Here is a 23,513-nt window from a genome sequence, read left to right as displayed (position 1 = left end):
ATAAATGCTCTGATGTCTGCCCCAGCATTTGTCTTCTGAAGTGATTCATTATTCCATTTGCTCAGGGCTTACTGGCTTCAACAAAAACCAATAAACCAAAACATGATAATGCAAGGACTCCATGGCAGATGAGACAGGATGAGTGCTTGTGAGCTGGCAATTCCCATAATGTTGCTAAATTATCCTTTTACAAGAGAATGGTTGGAATGTGTAGAATTAGCAGTTAACCTCTCATGTTCTCCAGCCCTGGCTTAAACTAGAAAATAATCTGGAGAAATGCAGTCCTTTCTCATTTCTGCAGAGAATATGTTGAAAAAACAGCTGTACATTACTTGGCCATTGATTGAGGGAGCTATATTGCTGAGCAACTAATTTCTAGCAGCTCTAGAAAGAAGATTAAGAATGGAGGATGACAGAGCTGTAGTTCAGCCTCTACAAGGCACCGATTCCACATCTCCACTTCAGCTGCTTCAGTCTGGTTGTGGGGACCACTAGTAGTGTGCTCTGCAGATAATGCAGTAGGAGGTTAGGAATGTCTGTGTTTTATGAACAGTTTGGTGACAATGTTGGACGCAATCTTTTGTGAAGAATTTATAACCTGCCTTTCTAAGCTTGGCTTAAGGAGGCTTGCACAAATCAGTAGAAACAAATGCAGGGCACACACATGCACTCAAGTGACCACAGCACTTGGTTCTGAAAGCCGCCTTACTGTGAATTGTTATCATTCTCCTTACTCTGGAGCTGATGTCATTCCAGACAATTGAAGGGAGAAAAAGAGTAGCCAGTTTCTGTACTGAAGAAACATATACAAGTTATACAAAGGTCTCCCCCTCCATGTCCCCCTCCCCCAATTTGGAACCTGGGAAAAGGAAAAGCTTGGATGTGTTCTCCGAAGAAAAAATCTAAGAAGTTTCAGCTCAGGTCTACACAGCATTAAATTGTTCTCTGGGCCCCTCTCTCCAAACTGAGTGTTGGTAATTCCTACAGACCAAGTTAAATGAATCATGCTGCTTCTTGAATGCAATTTGCAGAAACAGCAAGAAAGAAGATGCTGTATCGATTGTACGAGTTTTGTCCCAGGAACTCCCAATTTTTGATTTCACTATGGCGTAGCTGCCCATTTTCAATTCTGTTTTTGTGCCAGTTTCTGGCCCAAAAGGAGAAGGAGAATATTGAAAACCATATCTGGAAACAATGTGCAAGTGGTTTCCGACTTCATTATTATCTGAAGCTTGACACCCCTTTCCAAAATCAGACTGTGCAGGAGGAATTCTTACAATAGCTTCTATTTGCATAATTTCTTTTATAATCTTCTTCATCAGTGTAATTTTATTACTGGGAGTGGAATCTCAATGTTCTATTTGCGCACATAATCATTTTACCATATATATGGTAGTTGTAATTCAGCAGAGACCAACTGGACCTGCTGGTTTCTCCTTCAATCAGAAACAAACTGGATAACACAACGTATATAGCAAGCCCTGCAAAAGGATGGGCAGTGGGGTCATGAGCCTTTGTCCTGGAGTATTTAAACACCCATTTAATTCAATTTATTTGCTGAATCTTGGGATGGTGAGGGTGAAAGAAGGGCAAAGATTCAAAATAGCGCAGGCTCGTTTCACTTCCATACAGTTCAAGCATTCGAATCCTCCATCTCTAAGAAAACAAGATGTCTCTGCTGTCAGTGCATGAAACAGTTTAACAGTGTCACCAAACATTTACAAGGTTCTTAACATTCAGCATTGGTTGAACCACGAGTTCTGTTCCAGTGTCCCAACTCAGATCTCTGCATCATCTGCAACCACATGAAAATATATTGCCTCAAAGTTATCTAGCTTACCATGCCTGATCCCACAACTTCCCTGCCAGTTTGTCAGTTTACAGAAAAGCACTCCTCCTATTTTTGCAGCACAGTTCTTACTCAAAGATGCATTTTTTTTCTGTGGGTGACAATGACATCTCTTCAGATATGGCCTATTTTTTCAGGATCCTTGCTGGGAAAGTTCTCGCCTAACTCAAGAATTGGAATGACATCCACAGGCTTTTTGGTGCACCACGGGTTCTTCTGTGCATCATAGTTTTTCCCAGTGCTTCTGTCTGTTTTTTGCTGATCCAGAAGGTCTTTATTCAACCTATCCTACCTTGACTACTGAAGATTCAGATTTACTGGCAGTCATGGGGTGGCTGTCACTGTGATTGTAACATTAACTGGATCCTCAGTAGGATCCTTAGGAGCAGGGCTGGGGACGGACACATCTTCCTGTTGGGCCCCTGTTGGATCCTCTGAGGTCACCGTAGCTTCCTTCAGGCTTCCTTCTGCAGAAAACATATATATAAAGAACACATACCTATGAACTGTTGGAAGAAGAGCAATATCTAAATAGTAATTCTGAAGCCCAGATGTTTCCATTTTTTTGTCTCAATGATTTGCAGACTTGTGTTCAGCACCAAAACATAATCAAAGCCTATCAATAACAACTGAGTGTAAGAAGGTTTGTTTTGTAATCAATGTGTTTCATGGGCATGGTCTTCCAGAACAAACTGAGCCACAGAAAGGCCAAAACAGAGGGACGCATGGCCAGACAAAAGGGGAACACACAATAAGCCTGCTATCTTCACCCACATACAAACTAGAAATCTGAAAGAAATCAAGACACTTATGAATCCCTGCCATTTATAAAGTCTCTCTTTGATTACAGGAACAAAGAAACAATTTCTATGCATTTTGAGGAGCTGTGTATTTTTTAAGAATAATTCTCTTTCTCTTCCAAAAAAAGCAAAGCCAGCTGATGTTCAGTTTAAAGGGTGGCTTGCTTCTCCACCAGGGCAAATTTGGGTGAGGATATTCCTTCAGTGATCAAACCCTAAAGAGCCTCTTTTTTCCCTTTTTAAAAAATTAAATATATTGATTGGCTACTTTTCCTGGGAAATTCTGTAGCTGAATATGGAAACTGAGTCTGTGGACAAAAAGGTATTGTGGCCAGTGGCATATCTACACACCCACCTAAATTTGGCTCATAGATGAAAGGTACCTTGAAGGACACCCCTGCATGATGTAGCCTCCTAGGAAAGCAGGACTTGGGTATTACCCAAAAAGCCACATTTACTTGCAAAATTTTGATTTTCTTCTCTAATACCTGACCCAAAGATGCAGTGACTTTCTACCTTCAAGGGTTCTATTCCAGTGCTGCCCAGAAAATATTTCAGGGTCTACACAGTCTGTCTGCTCTTGGGTTTATCCATTCAAATAAGGTAATGTGCTGAGAAATCTCTGAGATTTATCACCAGTTTACCTGCTGGTGTTTCTTGGGTTGCTGGGGAAGTCTTCCCAACTTGGTCACTTGCTCCTCCAACCTGCTCACTGGCTGCATCGCTCATTCCTGTAGACATCTCAGCATCTTCTGGAGTCCTGATATGCTCATGAGTTTCAGTACCAGCCCTAAAGAGAAGGGATGCATTAGCCCATTGCTATGTGCAAGTCCCTACCACCTGCATTGCTATAACCACCACCTTGAGAGCTGGAAAAGATGACCAGTCCAGATACTGTCAAAACTTTGTGAAATCCTTCTGGCCTTTCATAAGGCCCCGAAGACCTAGTTTTCCCCTGGACAGTGGACCAGAGTGATAGATAAGCCTACCCTCAAGGGATGCTATTTAATTATTGTGGGCTGGTCCTGATTGTGTCATTTTTCTTGTGGTTTTGATTCTGTTAAAACGGTATTGGTTTTAATCCTAGATTAGCAACCCAGAGTTACAATCTGTGGATTGGGCAACAATATCAATTGGTTAAATAAATAAATGACAAAGCATGCCTGCACGTATGCATCTCTAAATTATCTAAATCTTCCTTTTAATATCGATGCCATAATAACATCCACTGTGATACAAACTTCTGGAAAATACAAAACTAGAAACTTTAGGGGCAGCACATTTGTTGCAGCTCAGAAGATTCTACTTGATACAGGTGGCTGGTAAAGTTAACCAGCCTTTCTCAAACAGGTCTTCTTCAGATGTGTTGTACTGCAACTCCCATGTTATCTGGGGATGACTGGTGTTGTAGCCCAAGATAGGGAGAGGGGGGAACATTGGAGAAAGCTGCTGTATGAGAGGGAATAAGCAAGAATTCAAGGAGAGAAAGGAAAAAAATAAGAGGCCAAGAAATAAAAAATGAGATGCCACTTACATTCTGAAGAGCAGGTCATGTAACCCTATATGATAAAAGAAAGAAATCCCATTTTAGAAACTATTTTGCAAGAACAGCTAAACTGAACTCTGTCCTAAAAACTACTGCAAGGGAACATTAAGAAGGACTTTAGAGATAGTCTCCCCATGGCAATGTCATGTCATATCTTGTAGGGAGAATTTGCAATTACACTCCCCAGCAACCATCTTAGAACACCGTATTTCCAGCCTGTTAGGGCAAATGGTAAGTACAATATCTGCTTAACGGTGGTTCTCTGCTGTGGTACAACAGCCTATTTTACTATACCCTCTCCATCCCTCAATATAAAACCACTTTAGTCACCTCTTCAGTATTATCTGTTGCTGATTTATCATATAGTCTTTAGTCCACAAAACCTGCTCAAGTGAAGAGAAACGTAACCCTAACTATCTAGAACCTTTGGCCTGCTGGCAAAACTAAAGTCAGGAGACAAACCCTGAAAGGACTTCCCAGAAAGATGAGTGGGCGACTTGACACGTTCTGCCTTTTTGTCCTTGAAGAAAAGCCTCAGGAAGGATTTCCAGAGATCCCATAACCTATCTGCTGATTGCCCCCCACAGCAGCTACCACTTACTTGGATTATTCTCCCGGTTCCGAATAATGTACTGAAAAACTAGAAGAGAGGTGACTGTTGCCACAATCATTCCTGCCACAGCAGCACCAATCACTGCAGGATATGCATTGAAAGGAGGGTCAGCTGCAAGAGAGAAGCAGCAGCAGATGAAGGCAGTGGAGTTCTACCAGGATCAGATCTTCAAGGCTTTGGAGAATGAAGTGCCAGATGTGCATTTCTCCTTTCTGTTATTTTAGCCCCTCCTTCTCCAACCCACTGATTTCCAGATGCCTTGACGTTCAGCTCATCAAATCCTCCATCTGGCTAGAAGTTTGTGGGAGCAGAGGCACATGGGTGAGACGTCTGTTTCATCCTTTAAGAAAAAGGTTCTAGAAGCAATAGTTTGAGCTCCATGGGCTTGTTGTTTATAACATATCTGCCAAGATGAGTTAGTTGGAGAATACCTACTTATTAGAAGGCAAAATGATAACCCACCACTGACTCAACACTGTCTTCTAATACTTCAGCTTCTTCACTTTTCAGATACACACACTTCTGAAGAAAGCGCCAGGGGTAACAACAGCTACCATTCTTATATTCTAAGAAAGCTTATAGGAATCATGTCAGACTCAGAGACCTTCTTGGAAATGGATATGCACTTTTCAGTGTGCCACCCCTCCACCTCACCCTTCATTTTTTAAAATTAAAATTATATAGTTCAGGTAGAATAAGGTTCTTTGCAGGTACCAAGAAACTCTCCACAGGGTTCTTCTTTCTGCAATAGCTACCTGGTATGTTTGCCACATCTGAGCATGTTTTTATGTTTCCTCCTTTCCTTCTCCCTCAGACACAAAGTATTGTTATCTCTCCTGGGAATATTTGTAGTAAATTATTGTATAGGGTAATCATTAATTTGGTTTTTACTGTTTCTTTGAGATATAGCTTGACCTTGTCCATGAAATAGCCCTACTGTAGGTCTGCTTTAAAAACTAGAAGAGTTTCTACTGCCTTTCCTAGGTGTAAAGGCTGTGTTTGTCTGAATGGAGAAGCCCTCTTTGCAAACCATTATCAAAGCACCTCATGTGTAGGACATCTCCCCCCCCTACACACACACACACACCCCATTCCTGGGCAAAGTGATTAAAGCTTTTTAAAGGGGAACTGGTTTGGGGCAATGTCAAAGGGAATGAGGTTAAGCAAGGGTCTCTGTCCTAATTAAATTTGTCCCCCCCCCCTTCCCCTGTAGCTAATTTTAAAGATGATTATTTTCTTAAAATATCAGGAGATCCAATTACGGATCTCTCGTGTTAACAAGTCGTTCTGGCCCTCGGCAACTCTGCATCTTGGGACAATTCTTTCTCTGCCAAAGGAAACCCTCAATGAGGCTTTACACAAACTCTTTTCTGGCCTTTCAGGTCTCCAAGCGATATTCCACCCCACATCTGTTTCCAATCATCTCCGTTTTTCCAAGAGAATACTTTGCTTGTTTTTCTTGAGCATTTCATTTTGCTTTGCACCTTCCAAAAGCTTCCCCAACCTGCACCCAGGCTTGCTTGTTGCAACAGCTGCTGCCCTTATGAGGAGAAAGAATAGGCGGCCATATTTGTCCGAACATGGCAGCATTCAATCAAGAGGCACCGAGAAGACTGGGGGCAGAAAAACAGGGCAACTTTGCTCTTGTGCAGCTTGATCAAATCCGGCTTCTGGCTTGTGCAGGGCAGACCTCAGGCACTGCCATGTGAGTGACATGGAGGGGAATGTGACATCAAGAACAGGAAATGTTGCTAACCTTTCTCCTATTCTCCTCCAACCTAGTAATAATGACATGACCACCACTCTGCCCTTTATCTATATATTCAGGGTGAGTGGAGTTTCTACACAATTACAAATTGTATGCCTAACTATTTTCATCAAGGCAACAGGAACCCTGCACAAGTCAGGGTTCCCATATGCTTATTAATTCAGAGGAAGGCTAGCAGACACAATCTAAAATGCCCATCTGATCAAGCGGCCAGGTTTTTCCTGTTGCATAAGGACATTTCATTTCTTTGTATTTTGTCAACCTTATAGCAAGAGCACAAATCTATCAACATGGGCAGAGATTCTTCACCACAACCAAGCGAGCAAGCCAGGGGATTCCTTTGGAAGGGGCCCAGTAGCACATTCTAAGAAGGTGAAGTACATTTCCCAGAAAAAGAAGAAAAATCCAGAGCAGGAAAGATTAACCTAACCATGCAATTAAGCAGTGATGTCACGCAGAGATGAAAATCCTGCCAAACACCATCTCACCACCACCCCCACCCCCACCCAATCCCCACCTTGAGAGTGGCACGGAGCCACCCATACCACCTAGGTCTGCAGATCTCATGCAACAGAGCAAGGCAGAGAGAGGACAAGCTGAGGCACACCTAATAAAGAGGTAGAATAGCACAATAGAATGCAGAGAGACTCAGAACAGATGCTCTGGAAGAAGCAAGGGCAGAAATGGTTCTTTCTGGTCATTTGGAAGAACAGCTTCCAAAACAGCTGGTTTTCCATACCGCCTGTATGAGAATGTGATCAATATAGCTAGCTACTCTAATGCACCTGGGGTCTTCACTTCAGAGGGATAGCCAGTGGTGCGGTGGTTGACAGCAAGGATCCGGAAGGCATACACCACTGCAGGATCCAGACCACCCAACTTTCGACCACGGACATCAGGGTCAATGTTGTTGGCCACTGTTTCCCAGCTGCTGGCCATCTGCTTTGGGGCGGTCTTTTTTGCTTCCCGCCTCTGGACCACAAAACCAGTCAGGTTTCCTGAACCTTGAGTCTCCCATTCCAGTTCTACCTCTGTACGGTGGCGAGTGTACATCAGTCTGCTGATCGTCACATTGGGTGGGTTGGGGTATTCTGCAAAGAAGAGAAAAGGCTTATTGTTGCTACTTATTTACTAATTGTTGTTCTGGAAGCCCCTCCCCCTTCTAGGGCGGTTGTTTGGTTTGAGAAGCAACCACATGACAGAGAAAAACAAATGCCCGGATCCCCCATTACACCATGGCAATAAAGTGCAAACAATCACTAGAAGAAATTACTGTACAAAGCAATCCAAAACATAAGAATAAGCTATAGAAGCAGGATCCTCTTTTGCAGGGAAGAAAACTTGGGGTGAATTGGAAGACAAATGTGGACATGGTGTTCCCACTCCATGGACTGGTGCTTTCCAGATTTGTTTGTTTGTTGCATTTATATAGCCACCCATCTCACACAAAGCGACTCTGAGCTTTGATAGATCTTAGGGGGCATTGGGGCACACTTGAACTTACTTTTTACCTGGAGGCTGATGGTGGCAGAGGCACTGCCCACAGCATTTATGGCAGCACAACGGTAGATGCCACTGTCCCACATCCATTCTGTGTCCTTGAGGGTCAAATTGAACCAAGTATTCTCCTGTTGCAGTTGGTATTTCCTCGTGCTTGCTGTAATGGCCTGGTTCTTATTATTGTACCAGAAGACTTCTGAGCCCAAATAGGCACCTTGGAGTAAGCAGGCCAACTGGACCTCACCGCCTTCAAACAGTGACACATTGGACCTTTCCACCATAACCTTGGGAGGTTCTGTGCAGAAAACAGAGCAAAGTGAAAACAAAGCACCTTCATGAGCACCATCAGAGCAAAGTGAAGACAAAGCAACATTAGCCTGAAAGAGAGCAGGAACAAGGTTATGACCTTTCCCTCCACTCCATGGAGGTTCTGTGCCTTTAACATCCAGATGGCTGGCAGAAATTCTGTAGATAAATTTCCCAAGAGGGAAATTTCTTTGTCAGAATTCTCCCTCCTACTAAGCTGTAAAGATGCAATGAGCAGGGATGGAAATTGTCAGCTTCAGCCAGCATTACCAGTGGTTAGGGATGATAAGAGCTCCATTCCAACAGTATCTGGAAGGCTTCAGATTCCTAATGCCTTGCTTGGAAGCATGTCTACCTTCCCAACAGAAAAATATAAATTGAGATGGTAGAAAGCATCCAGGTGGGCTGTCTAAAGAAAGAGGTTGGGAACAACCTCATAAATTTACATTCTAGTAAATGACCAGGTTTTGACTAACAATGCCCACTATGGCAGCCATATTGTGAAAGCAACTCTGCATGTTCTCAGAATGACCTACCAGCCCCAAAAATGTACTTGTCCTGGAATTTTCCTCTTTTGCAACAGTCCTCCAACTTCTCTGGAAGAGAACGGACTTCCCCACTATTTGCTACCTGATCTTTTTAAATTGGAGGAAATCTAGGATTGAGCCCTAGATCAAAGGTGGCTCTTGCTTCTTGACTGGTCAGGCCAAGTATAGCACCAGAGAACAATTTTATTATATGATTTGGTTATAACTAAGTAAAGAGACTGGGAGGAAGGGGTTGGCTTGGGGCAGGTAAACCTGATACAGCGGTGCCCTACACACTCTAGTGAGCCAATCAATTCTCCTTGGACCCTTCAGGGGGCAAAAGCTGTTATCCTTTCCTCACCCATATTCAACTGCTTACCCAGCCGGACGCGGCACTCAGCAGCTCTTGCCCACAGAGGGTGAGTTGCCATGCAGGTGAACTCCTTGCCTCCAAGGGTGGTGTTGGGCTTCATGACAAAGATATTGTGTGATGGTTTCAGCCCTCCCAGCACATGGTGCCTCCAGTCTCTCCACCAGAGAGTCACCTGAGGTTCTCCACCTGCCCAGTCACAGGTCAACATGAGGAATTCATTCTGTTTGGTCGCTACCACACTGCAGGTCAGGCTCCCATTTGGAACCCCTGCAATAAATTGTAGGTTAGCTTTTTAGCTACATTAGCATGCCAAGCTCATGAAGGCAACTTCCTGTTCCTTCTTTCCCCACTGTGGTGTCAACACAAAGGTTCAGGAGAAAGTTCCCTTATTATTTCAATTTAATTAAATTTAAACAGGGTTAGCAAACTCATGTTCAAGCCAAATATTTCTTATTCCCTATTTGTAAAGTATAGTTTTTAATGTGACAACTTTGGAAAATCTTTGGGGGTGATACTGAAAGATTTCAGGAGCTTCATATGGCCCTGGAGCCTCAGATTATACTACTCTGCTTTAAGCAATGACTTGATTTACAGAAATTATGAGATTCTGTCTGGACTTAATTTTAAGGAAAATCCAAGTGCTTGGGACTGAATGTTCCAATGCCCTCCACCAGTAGTATAAGGGAGTTAGTAACCATCCTGATCTGCACTGAGTTCTATGTTGCAGGTCCCCATAGTTGCATTTCATTAAAAGAAAAGAAGGAAGACTAATCATTGATTGGTAGCATAATTGGTATTTCAGCATCAACACTTGGGAGTCTCAACATCTGTCTTTGAGAATAGGAGGAGGTTGGTACTCACAGACAGTGGTCCTGCAAACAGCATCCTTTCTCAGTGCCGGATGGGAAGCCAGACATATATATGAAGTCCCATTGGGAACATCTGCACCCCGATGGATTTGAATAGCACTGGAGTAGGTTCCTATGTTGTTTTCTTCTGCCCTCGATTTTACCCACCGCAACCGCACTGAAGGGAATCCCCCTTGCCATGAACAATGCAGAGCAAGGTCTTGGAAATTGGTAGCAGGCAGCGACATGCAGTTGAGCTGTCCCTTGGGCAGATCTGTGCATAGGAGTAAAGATCGTATCAACAGCAACGAGGACTTACTAGTGCCAAAAGCATCCATGGAGGAAATCATTATCCAAAATGGGCTGTGATGGTGGTGAAGAGCAGGGTCCCTTCTCTGCTGTTTTTGGATTAGACCCAAAGGCTGGTTTGACTCACAAGATGTTGACCCACAAGATCTCCCCCATCCCCACACAAATTATGAGGAAAGACATTGCTCTCACAAGCCAGCTTGTACGCAAAGTTGACCAGCAGTTTGTGCATTTCCCTCTCATAATCTCATGACTTCTTGGCCAGTAGCAGGAGATTCAGCAGATATTTCCCTACCCTTTGCATTAGCATACTGGGGAAAGCTTTGATGATAGGACTGATCTCAAATGGCTAGAAGAGGCAGAGAAATCCTGCTGCAAACAGAGAAGTTGGCAACTGCCTGCTTGGAGGTGTTCCTTGATTGGGAAAGAAGCTGGAGGAAAGGATTTATTGCTATCATTCTTTACAAAGCATTACTTTTCCATTGGCAGTTGCACTAAACCATGGAGCTGAGAGTCACATGGGCAAGCTCATAATTTATGGGTTGCCATTTCATATTTTTCTTAAGCTTTGAATTTCCTTGGCCTTCCATCTTTATAAACACTTTCACTTATCTTAACTTGTTTCTTGCTTAAGAATGGAGTCATCAGTGCAATAGCATTACGTGAATGTATTATAAAGTCTTGAAATCTGGGTGGTGGGTGAATATCTTTGAAATGTTCTCCAAGGAAATAACGTCCTACATAAATGCTAGCCCAGATTTCAGGTAAGATTGTTTCCTATCTATGATGATGATTTTACTTTGAAAAGAAGCATTAGGAAAATGAGATTCTCACCCACCTCCACCTCCCAAATTCTTTATGATACTGTCCAGGTAAAGCTACACCACATGATGATGATGCAGACGTACAGTGGCTCTACATTACTTCAGGGAGTCTGAGGATCATGCAGGTTGGTCTTTGAAGTGTTGCTTGGTTTGAAAATTCCTAGCTTAATTTGTCAATGTTGTATCAAACATCTACTTCAATGATCCATCAGGCATCAAACATCACAACAAAGAACCTGCTTTGGTCCACCTGAAAAAAAATCTGGCTGTTTTCTGCTGTAAGATACAAAAGCAACAATAACCAACAACTACTTTCCCCTTGTATTACTTCTTTTAACAAGTTGGCCTCCTTCTCCATGGCTATTCCATACAGAAATCAGTGAATTCTTCCACGTTCGTTTTTTCTTTTGCAAAAAAGAGAATTTGAAGAATTTGACCAGAGAGAACAGAATAGACATAAGGGACTTTGGCCCACATGAAGAGTGCACTATTGATGGTACAGAGCAAGAACTATCCATGAACTGATATTTTACACTGAAATTATGTTGACTTCCCCCCCCGCCCTTTGGCATCTCTTCAGCTGTGCCAGGATGGTAATGTTTGGGATAGTGAAAATTAAAAGGAAAAAAAACCTAGAAGACAGAGGGATAGGAAGCAACAGAACATGCTAAAGTCTCATGCCCAGAGAAGATAGGAAAAGATAACTTACAATAGACAGTCAAGGTGATAGTGGCCTGGGTCCGAGTATTCAGGTGCATGTTTTGGGCTAGGCAAGTGTAGATGCCTGTTTGAGTCCGTGAGATTCTGGTGATCACATACTTCTGTCCGGAGTAGACTTGAGAGCTGTTGTAGAACCAAATGTAGTGGCTGGGAGGATTGGAAGGAGCTAGGCATGTCATGATCACCTCTTCTTGTTCATTGGCCGAGAAGCCATGTTGATTAATTGCAAATGGCTCCACGCTGATCACTGGCTCATCTGGACCATCTATGGAACATTAAAGTAATGAATAGGATGCAGTCTGAAGAAGGCACTTCTGTTAATGAGATGCTGAGCAGGATAGAATTCCACAGTCTGGTGTGGGGTACTCGAACTTCTAATCCAATAAATTCGATATATCAGGATCAGAAGTATAGCAGGCAGGGAAATCTGACCTAAGGCATCTCCAGCTTCAAATTCATAGGTCATTCACTGAACTACGATTTCAGGACCCCTTTGATGGAGGGGATGATTATTAAACTGAAATTGTTACTAGAAAAAGTCCCTCTTAATATTCATATAACACTGTTCCTGAGTGTTCAAGGTCTGTGCAAAATGTTCTCCAAGTACCTTTGACCTACCCACACCCTAAATCTTTAAATCGTTCTGTCCCACCCTGCTCCCCCTGACATACATACCCTAAGTACATTACATCAGTTATTTTTCTTAAATCTCTGAGATGTTTTTCTTCACATCTCTTCTTTTTTATATGCTACTTACAGTAGATGGTGGGGTTTTCAAAAATGGATCGATCCTTTTCCCCAGTGTTTCCCCAATCACCTACCTCACCCTCATGTTCTTTGCTCACCATGTTTCCCCCCTGCCAAACAAAGCAATTTTGAGAAGGTGAATTTAGTTAGAAAACCGGGGTAAAAAAGGAGAAAGTCCTTTCAAAGAGAAGTTTCCTTGATTGCTTTCAGAGAGGTCCAAGGCTGCTTTTAAATGAAAATGTAAACTACCGCCGAGCAAAGGAATTCTGCATTTTTACTACCAGTTTTTCATTCAATGTAATGGAACCAATAGAAGAGAATATGTGTAGCTCAGGGTTGAACTGTGGAGTCCTTGGTGTTCTCTGAGCTTGGTTGTTTTCTTGCAAACATTTCGTTACCCAGTTAGGTAACATCTTCAGTGCTAGTTCAGTGCTGATGCTACCTAGCCGGGTAATAAAACGTTTGCAAGAAAACAACCACGCTCAGAGAACACCAAGCACTCCACAATGTAGTGGAAGTTTAGAGAGTCAGTTTGGTGTAGTAGTTAAGGCATCATGTAGAAACCAGGGAGACTGTGAGTTCTAGTCTTAGGCACAAAGCTAGCTGGGTGGCCTTGAACCAGTCACTCTCAGCCCTAGGAAACAGGCAATGGCAAACCACTTCTGAAATCTTGCCAAGAAAACTGCAGAGACTCGTCCAGGCAGTCTCCAGGAGTCAACACTGACTTGAAAGTGTGCACATGCACACACACAAAAGATCATTTGTTTTAGAACTGTTTTAAAAGAGAGGGAAATATGGTCAAGTTTTTCATGGGTGGAATATGAAGGTTTTGCAAAGGGGACCAAGAGATAGTTGTGAATGCTTAATTCCTCATTGTACTATTCTTTTTCCAATGGTCAGAGGCCTTCTTAGAGTCCTTTCAGTCCCAAGGAAAGACTTTCCATGGGGCTTTTTCAGTTGTGTGGCCATTGCCACTATTGGGGAGTTTTTCCCATGAGAAAAGGATAGAGAATGTCTCTTTCTTCTGGACAAATATGGAGAAGTACACATTTCCTCACTTGGTAAATTGGGTGGAGAATTTCAAAAGGCCAGTTCTAGTTAAAACACTGGGAAATTTAACTTAGTTTCTTGTTCTAGCCATGCACATCCTAAGTCCTATCTGCTTCACTAGGCATTATCTGTTTTATTTAATGATCTAAACCTGGCAAGATTAAGACCTGATAGGCTGCTCACAAAATTACCCACAAATAGAAAAGTTGGCCCCACTGACCAGTTGCTTACAGATAACATCAAGGTACATCCTGTCGCTGGTTTGGCTGTTGACCTCATTGTGGGCTGTGCAGGTGTACCAACCCATATATGTCCGGTTTGCTGAGGTCAGGTTTAAGAGATGTTTCACTTCTTCAGCAAGAACTACCATGCCATCTCGGCTAGTGTGGTGCTGCCAAGAATATGTTATGGGAGGCGTCCCTTCTTTCACTGTACAGATCATCACAACAGGCATGCCTTCCACAGGCGTTGAATTGTTTATCTGCAGAAAGGGCTTGGAGACAGGGACTGGGGAAACCAAATGGAAAGCTTAAGAAATTAAGAAGAGGGTGACATGTTGATGAAGATTCTCAGTCATCCAGGTGGAATTATCTGGAGGTTGAGTCATGGCAGTTGGACTTCTGTTCTTTTGGTGTGATACGTTTCGCTACTTGTTCAAGCAGCTTCTTCAGACAAGCAGCGAAACGTATCACACCAAAAGAAAAGAAGTCCAGTTGCCATGACTCAACCTCCAGATAAGAGGGTGACATGCTCACACCAAGAACTGTGAATGATCTGAACCAATCTTACACTCAAAAATCAATTTCTGGTCCCTCTTCCACCTTTTTCTTTTAAATTAGGAAACTGGTTTAAATTACCCAGAAAACTAGCCAAGGTTTCCATATTACCTCTGGTGATGTATCTAATAAGCTTGAAGCAGAAACATGGACAACTCAATTATTCGCTTAAAAGTTCCCTCCCACTGAAAGGTCAGACTTTAATGTGCTCAGAATTTAGATTACCCACACAGTCAAGTCTCTGAAAAGGGGACGGATTCCATATTCCACAAAAATGTGGCAAAGAAGTAGAAACAGCAACTTGTGGGTGTGTTTTTATGTACCCACAGTTGAGTAAGCACATTACTGTATGCCATAGATGCACAAGAAAGACCAAAGCTGCATCACTTGACCCCCCAAGACCCAACTGAGCCCCAGTTGGCTATCAAATTGGAGTTGTAATTTTTAATATGATTGAATGAGGAAAGATTCAATATGTGACTGCACAATAATCATATCCATCATACATAAATTTGAGTCAACATAAATGAAATGAATCCACATTCAGCTTTTATCATGGCTATTGCTTAGAGCAGCATTCCTCAACCTTGGCAGCTTGAAGATGTGTAGACTTCAACTCCCAGAATTCCCAGCCAGCCATGCTGGGAACTCTGGGAGCTGAAGTCTACACATCTTCAAGCTGCCAAGGTTGAGAAACGCTGACTTAGGGCATATCACTCAATGGCTGTGCAGCTTTTATGATGGAAAAAAAATGCATGTTTCTGGTTTACTTCCAGTGTAGACAAACCAACTTCCCCACTTTTGGGGGGGGAAGGGGGGACAAAAATTCGAAACTAAATTCAGCGTAACTTAAATTATTTAAAGATTGAATACTTTTCTGCTGGATGGCTTTTTTTTTTTTCAAAATAAATAATGAGGATGCGGTAAAGGGCAGGTTTACTTAAGAACATATTTTACTTGACCTCCCACCCTAAAACAAGTGGGAAAAAAGGATTTCAAAGATGCAGTAGCTAGAAGGTTACTTACTCCTGGTTTATATTGCAAATACAGCGGATAGAAGTCTTCAAGGACTTCCACTTCCACTTACATATAGGGCATCATGGGCCTGTTCAGACAAGAGACAGAAATCACAGGCCTGGGTGTTTTTTTGTAATGCCGTTTTTTTAGCACCTGAAAAGTGCAATAGAGAATTCTCTTTCTCTCCCTCCATCTGCTGAAAACTCCAGGCCAACTGCCCAAGGAAAAGAAACAAATCAAGTGGCCTTGTGGTCAAAGACAAGGATGAGGCATTGCTGAACATGAATGACATTAACGTACCTGGAAGAGAGAGTCACCCAGCTGCCAAAGGGTTTTAATAACTGGCATTTGACCAACCTGATCAGGGACAAGAACAGCTGGCCAGTGACCATCAACACTGAAAGGCCATTTGCAACATTTGACCTACACAGAATGTCAAATTAAGACGAAAGAAATCTGGGATGGGGTTTCTACAATACACCAACAAAAAGCAGCTCTTCCCTAATTGGTACACTTCAGGAAGGAATATCGATTTCTTAGTGGAAGAGAGTCACCAGCCCCTTTGCTGTACCCTTTTATCTTGAGAAGCCTCAGCATGTTGATATGCCCCATGTTGAGCTCCATGCACAACCTTGACCATTAAAAACTTGACAAACCCTGTTGCTGTTTGCTCTAGAACAGTGTTTCTCAACCTTGGCCACTTTAAGACGGGTGGACTTCAACTCCCAGAATTCCCCAGCCAGCACTGGCTGGGGAATTCTGAGGTTTGAAGTCCACCCGTCTTAAAGTGGCCAAGGTTGAGAAACACTGCTCTAGACCCCAGATCCCCGGATGGATTTCTGCATCATCAACTGACCTCATTGCAATATGACTCAGCCAGACAGTGTGAGCTCCAGGATGAAGAGGCAGGGGCCACTACAAAACCCTCAGCACCCATTCTTTTGGGAACCGGCACGTCCAAAACCTTTACATACAGTAGCCAATTCAAAGCTGCATGGGTTTTCCATGTAAAAAGTAATGTGGGGGCATTTTCATATGAGTACTTTAAAATCATTGATCAAAATGAAAATGGAACCAAATGGATTTATCAGTGGACACATGCAGGGGTATCCACAGCAAGCCAAGATGTTATCAACAACAACAAAATCATGCATGGTGATGTCATGACATGTACTCCAGAGCTTACATAGCTGCGTACAGCATTGTGATGCAAGTACAAAGGGTGGAGTTTGCATCATAACACATTTCATCATTGGCATCCTTGAATTGTGGGGCAGGAGATTCTAGGGCTCCAATTTGATGTCAGGATCTTGGAGAAAACTGGATCAGGTTGTGTAAGGAGAGATGTTTTATTGTTAAGAAACACTGTGCTTTTAGAGGTGTCAAGGATGATGGAAATAGCCATTGTTTCTTGTTAGCAATGGGAGAAACATGGATCGGATTAGGTGCCTATCACTTTGGGCAATTTCCTTATGAGGTCTGCCTTAATCAATCACAGTGGCTGGATCTAGTTAAGTTCATTCTGCCTTTCTTAAAGGTGAGCTACACTTCTTTTCAGTGAGGAAAGGATTAGTTGGGGTGGAGGGTCTTTGTTTAGAAGCAGGAATAGTTCCTTTGGGTCTGACAGGATTATGTAAAGTGGGGAATTGAACCCAATCCCTCTTCATGTTTGCAAGGTCAGGGGGAAAGTCCTGGAAACAAACTCTCATCTCATTTCAGCCATAACACTCTCTTTTCTGTGACTTACCCAAAACAATGAGCTCAATGTAGAAATAAGCCACTTTGATCTCTCCATCCACTTCATACATGGCTTGGCACATGAAATGCCCTTCAGCAGCTCTTTGCAGCTTCTTAATCTCTAAGGTGTTGTTCCTCAAGTTGACATCCCCCAGAATGGCAGAGGCCTTCTCCACCTTGGACTCAATGCCATTGCTGATGGCCACAGCCCTGGGAATGAGCGAGCCTGGTTTGGTAAAACTCCAGAAGACAACCATGGGCTGGACTATGTCACCACATGTCAGCCTCACTGAGCGATCATGCACCCCTTTGACCACTTGCTCGTCATATTCTGCATCTTCCAAAGGGAGAAGCTGACCTGGAGAGAAGAATGAATCAATCAATCAATCAATCAACAAATCAATTGATCAATCAATGCCAAGCTTTCAGGGCTCTCCAGTGACTCATAAGCAGATTTTTTTTTATGAATAAAGATCAGTTGGCTCTCCACTCATTCAATTTAGGAACATAGGAGCTGCATAGCTCCATATGCTACTGAAAACCAGTTTCTTGAGAAGGCAAATGGAGCACCAAGATAACTTTTATTTATTTAAAACATTTCTAGGCCACTTCTAAGAGAGAAAACCCCTTTGAGTGTGCCTGTCCTGCATAGAGGTTTCCCAGAAATATTTGGCTTGTGGCTGTGGACAAGAAGATGTTGCCTTTGATCTGGTCCAGCAGGGTGCTTCATACGTGTTTATTGCTCAGCCAGCCTTCCTCAGTCTAGCACCTCCATCTGATGGATGTGATAATCTTATGCACCTCTAGTGAAAGTTTCACTGTGTTGACATTAGGTTATATTTGATTGTTTTACAGGCAACCCAACTGATTTGGCTGCTTTAGGCCTGCCTCATTGCACAAATAGCAGCTGCTACAAATTTGTTTGAAATTTTGGCATTCTGTTTTCACAGGATTTTTCAGAGATGCGAATGCCAGCATTAAAGTTCTCCAGCATTGTGTTTGCCCCTTCAGAACTTTGCAAAAAAGAAACAAAGAGAGTCTAAGAAATTGAAAGCATCTTAAACAACGAGACTCATTAAATTGCAGACAATAGGCTGTCTTGAAAAAGAATGCTTAGATTAGGAGAATTCACGCTGAAAAAACAAACACCAAAGCACAGAAATGTATGTGTCAATGAATGAAAGCCAGATCGTTTGCATTTAAAAAAAAATGTTTGATGAAATTTACATTTGTACCTACATAAATTAGGGGAAGAGGCATAGAAAGCATCCGTATGCTACACAACACCGCAAATATAAATAGAAACATTTTCTACAACTTTTTTATTTCAAGAAACACACACACACACAGAGCACCAGATTAGAATACAATACTAACAACTCTGTATCCCTGGCTGAATCTCATCCTTTACCCTGGGATCTTATCCTCCATCGCATCTGAGACTACAATATTTATTTTATTTATTTATTTATATTTCAAAGTTAGATACCCCCCATCTCACGAAAAAGTGGCTCTGGGCAGTTCACAATAAAACAACAATAAATATGAATTAAAATACAATAAGAACAATATAAAAATACAGTAAAAATAGAATAAAACCAAACACATACACAAATAATATCTTCCCAGATGTTGATAATCAGTAAGATGTTAACCTACAGGAGCCTCTTCAAGGTGCTAGCCACCCCCCAGGGTTGGTGGTCCCTTTTTTCGCCCCATGCCAGTTGGCAGATCCAGGTCTTGACTCCCCGAACAAGAGAACAGATCAAAAAATACAAGCAGGAGGCAACCACCCCTGTATCTTAACATCTGCCATCCAAGCCCGTTACCTTATTGTAGGGCTGACCCTGTAAATATCCCACCACTGGGACTCCCAGGTAAAGAAGAAACTTATTTTGCTTGCCTCATCTGTGGACATACATTGCAGCTTGCCTGACAAGATTGCTAACACGTTGCTCACCATAAGCCACCACTGGGAGGATATAAAGGATTTTCAGCAGGCTGTTAAGTTGTAGGTTCTTTGCCAATCCATAATCCATGGCTCCATTTCACTGCACAAGATGAGAGCCAGAAGACAGATACTATTAGTTCCTTCCAGAGCTGCACATCTCCCTAGCATCCAGGGAAGTAATGGACTTGTTCCCCTTCCTGTTTATTCTGCAGGCTGACTAACTTCTGTGACACAGGGGACAGGTCTCTCAGTCTCTTCTTTCAGTCTCTCAAAGATAAAAAATGCAGCCCTCATTAGGCTCGGATTACTCCGAATCATCCCCGATTAATCTTCAATTATTCATTTATTCTTCTTAATCTCATTTCCTTGATCTATTATGCAGGAGGTGCTTTAGCGAAAGAGTGGAAATACAAGTCAACTTCCTTTGGTTTGAGCATCTTGGAGTCGTGGTTTCACTTTAGTGGAAGATATGGACTGAGAATATTAAATTTTTCATAGGAAAACTAAATCATGAACTTCCAGTTCAGAAACCTGTTAGGCAATCATATGCTTTGGACAGTGTTTTTTAATGGCTGAAGAATAGCTTTTGTCTTGATCATCCATGAAGGCACACTCGGGGGCAGGATCAGCATCAGTCTTCCTGGAGCACTGAGGACTGATGCAACTCAATCAAAGCCTTTTAAATTTCCAATATGCCCATATTGAACATACACCAAATCCAAGAAAGCCCTTGGCCAAATAAAATACAAAGTAACCCTCAACGAAGACAATAGTTATATGGAAGAATTCTAATCATTCTTCCCATTATAAATAAATAATATGTATTCTGTCGTGTAGATTCTAGACTTACTTTAAAATATTTCCTCCTGCAAATTTTGTAAAAGCACTTCGTTTAGCTCTCTTGAACATACATTCTACCTACAATACTTTTCTATTTTTCCACTGCAGAGCCCAGCATCCTTCACTATTGGTTGAGGTGTTTGCGGGGGGGGGGGTTTTTGTGAAAAAGTCAGGATAGTGGCTGTGACCCTGTGATCAAAGCCGCATCTCTTCTCTTCATGCATCTTGCAACACAATAAAGAGGAGCAGAGCTTTGATTGTGCCATTGTGGCTGGCAGCTTGACTTTTTTAACCCTGCCCCTTGCAAATGCCCCTGCCATTGGTCATGCTTCCTACAATTGTTAGCTCAACATCTGAATGCCACCGGTTGCCTTCCCCTGTTCCATTGTCTTAGCTTAGAATAATTTTATTCATTTATGCCCATATCTGACCAACACACAAACAAAAAACTCCCGAACAATGCAGCAGAGCTGGTCCTACCATGAGACAGAGTGAGGCAACTGCCTCACCCAGAAGATGGTGTAGGCTGAAAAGTACTGGCAAGGCCTTGAAAGATAGACATTTGAATGCTTAACAGCATACACTTGCTTTCCTTAATTTCACTTGCTGCTTCAGGAATGGCGAAGAGGAAGCTACTTGCCTGTCTTCAGTACTGGACTAATATTCCACTGTCCGTCCTCTTGGCTCCGTTCACTGGAATGGTGGACTCTTGTATCCTTCACCTTAGGTCCCAAATGACTCAAGACAGCTCCATAGTAAAGGATGATATGATACTGGCTATCAAAGACTATGAATTACTGTACTGTAGGCTTCTCCAGAAAAGTGCCAAGATCAAGAAAACGAGAGGTAGTTGCCATGTTATACAATCCAGCAAAAGGGAAGTGTGCTGAGGTTGCATCAATTTGATTTAACAGAAGAATGATTCCACAAGACATTTATGCTTTATTTGGAAGCCAGCCCAACTAAATTCCATATGGTATCTTCTTAAGAAAATATGTCTAAGCCAGCAGCTTTTGTCACATCTCTAAGGCTCTCCCATTGACATCAGAGGATATTAAAGATTTTAACCTTATAAGAATGTAGTTGTGTTGTTGTTCAGTCGTTAAGTCGTGTCCGACTCTTCGTGACCCCATGAACCATATTGTGCCAGGCCTTCCTGTCCTTCACTGCCTCCCTGAGTTTGCTCAGTTTCATGCTCATTGCTTCAGCAATGCTATCTAACCATCTCATCCTCTGCCGTCCTCTTCTCCTTTTGCCTTCAATCTTTCCCAGCATCAGGGTCTTTTCCAAAGACTCCTCTCTTCGCATTAGGTGACCAACGTATCTGAGCTTGAGCTTCATTATCAGTCCTTCCAATGAGCAATCAGGGTTGATTTCCTTTAAGATTGACTGGTTTGACCTCCTAGCAGTCCAGGGGACTCTTAAGAGTCTTCTCCAGCACCACAGTTCAAAGGCATCAATTCTTCGGCGCTCAGCCTTCTTTATGGTCCAGCTCTCACAGCCATACATTACTAATGGAAAAACCATAGCTTTGACTATGCGGATCTTTGTCGGCAAGGTGACGTCTCTGCTTTTTAATATGCTATCTAGGTTTGCCATAGCTTTCCTCCCAAGGAGCAAGCGTCTTTTAATTTCATGGCTGCAGTCTCCGTCTGCGGTGATCTTGGAGCCCAAATAAATGAAGTCTGTTACTGCTTCCATTTCTACCCCTTCTATTTGCCAGGAATTGATAGGTCCAGATGCCATGATCTTAGTTTTTTTAATGTTGAGTTTCAAGCCAGCTTTCGCACTCTCCTCTTTCACCCTCATCAAGAGGCTCTTTAGTTCTTCTTCACTTTCTGCCATTAGGGTGGTATCGTCTGCATACCTGAGGTTATTGATGATTCTCCCTGCAATCTTAATTCCGGCTTGCGATTCTTCCAGCCTGGCATTTCCCATGATGTACTCTGCATATAGGTTAAATAAGCAGGGTGACAGTATACAGCCTTGTTGTACTCCTTTCCCTATTTTGAACCAATCGGTTGTTCCGTGACTGGTTCTAACTGTTGCTTCTTGGCCCGCATACAGATTTCTCAGGAGACAGGTAAGATGGTCTGGTACTCCCATCTCTTTAAGAATTTGCCACAGTTTGTTGTGATCCACACAATCGAAGGCTTTTGCATAGTCAATGAAGCAGAAGTAGATGTTTTTCTGGAACTCTCGTGCTTTCTCCATGATCCAGCGAATGTTGGCAATTTGATCTCTAGTTCCTCTGCCTCTTCGAAACCCAGCTTGTACATCCGGTAGTTCTCGGTTCATGTATTGCTGAAGCCTAGCTTGTAGGATTTTGAACATAAACTTGCTAGCATGTGAAATGAGTGCAATTGTGCGATAGTTTGAGCATTCTTTGGCATTGCCCTTCTTTGGAATTGGAATGTAAACTGACCTTTTCCAATCCCGTGGCCACTGTTGCGTTTTCCAAACTTGCTGGCATATTGAGTGCAGCACTTTAACAGCATCATCTTTTAGTATTTTAAATAACTCAGCTGGAATACTGTCATCTCCACTAGCTTTGTTGTTAGCAATGCTTCCTAAGGCCCACTTGACTTCACTCTCTAGAATGTCTGGCTCAAGGTCAGTGACCACACCAGCATGGACATCAGGGACATTAAGATCTTTCTTGTATAGTTCTGTGTATTCTTGCCACCTCTTCTTAATCTCTTCTGCTTCTGTTAGGTCCCTGCCTTTTTTGTCCTTTATCATGCCCATCTTTGCACTAAACGTTCCTTTGATATCTCCAATTTTCTTGAAGAGATCTCTAGTCTTCCCCATTCTATTGTTTTCCTCAATTTCTTTGCATTGTTCATTTAAGAAGGCCTTCTTATCTCTCCTTGCTATTCTCTGGAAATCTGCATTCAGTTGCTTATATCTTTCCCTTTCACCCTTGCTTTTCACATTCCTTCTTTCCACAGCTATTTGTAATGCCTCATCAGACAGCCATTTTGCTTTCTTGCATTTCTTTTTCCTTGGGATGGTTTTAGTTGCTGCCTCCTGTACAATGTTACAGACCTCCGTCCATAGTTCTTCAGGCACTCTGTCTACCAAATCTAATCCTCTAAATCTATTCATCACCTTCACTGTGTACTCACAAGGAATATGATCTAAGTCATACCTGAGTGGTCTAGTGGTTTTCCCTACATTCTTCAATTTAAGCCTAAATTTTGCAGTAAGAAGCTCATGATCTGAGCCACAGTCAGCTCCTGGTCTTGTTTTTGCTGTCTGTATAGAGCTTCTCCATCTTTGGCTGCAAAGTATATAATCAATCTGGTTTCGGTATTGACCATCTGGTGATGTCCATGTGTAGAGTCGTCTCTTGTGTTGTTGGAAAAGAGTGTTTGCTATGACTAGCTTGTTCTCTTGACAGAATTCTGTT

At 42.5% G+C, this 23,513-nt stretch overlaps 1 protein-coding gene across 1 annotated transcript; it reads right to left on the bottom strand.

Annotated features, from left to right (window-relative positions):
• Positions 1 to 2,173: 2,173 nt before the first annotated feature.
• Positions 2,174 to 19,349, bottom strand: VSIG10L2 (V-set and immunoglobulin domain containing 10 like 2). Its single transcript, XM_025166191.1, has 12 exons — positions 19,271 to 19,349; positions 17,321 to 17,668; positions 14,012 to 14,287; positions 11,973 to 12,248; positions 10,144 to 10,404; positions 9,289 to 9,549; positions 8,081 to 8,371; positions 7,362 to 7,667; positions 4,797 to 4,919; positions 4,184 to 4,208; positions 3,294 to 3,439; positions 2,174 to 2,316 (listed from the first exon to the last, which is right to left on the bottom strand). Exons 1-12 carry the CDS (start codon positions 19,347 to 19,349, stop codon positions 2,174 to 2,176), a joined length of 2,535 nt encoding a protein of 844 aa, XP_025021959.1.
• Positions 19,350 to 23,513: the final 4,164 nt, after the last annotated feature.

This window comes from Python bivittatus, unplaced genomic scaffold (assembly GCF_059951505.1).
Source record: "Python bivittatus isolate LINGU-HERP-01145 unplaced genomic scaffold, Pbiv_v1 ctg000320_np1212, whole genome shotgun sequence".
NCBI classification, from domain to species: Eukaryota; Metazoa; Chordata; class Lepidosauria; order Squamata; family Pythonidae; genus Python; species Python bivittatus.
The sequence above is the reverse complement of the archived record's forward strand: the minus strand, read 5'-3'. Positions and strand labels throughout refer to the sequence as shown.

Coding starts and splice junctions, on each gene's coding strand:
- VSIG10L2 (XM_025166191.1), bottom strand. CDS start 19,349: ATGGATTATGGATTGGCAAAGAACCTACAACTTAACAGCCTGCTGAAA. Junction 9,550..10,143: donor TGTTTGCAGGACCACTGTCT/GTGAGTACCAAC, acceptor AATTTATTGCAG/GGGTTCCAAATGGGAGCCTG. Junction 8,372..9,288: donor TGAGTGCCGCGTCCGGCTGG/GTAAGCAGTTGA, acceptor TTTTCTGCACAG/AACCTCCCAAGGTTATGGTG.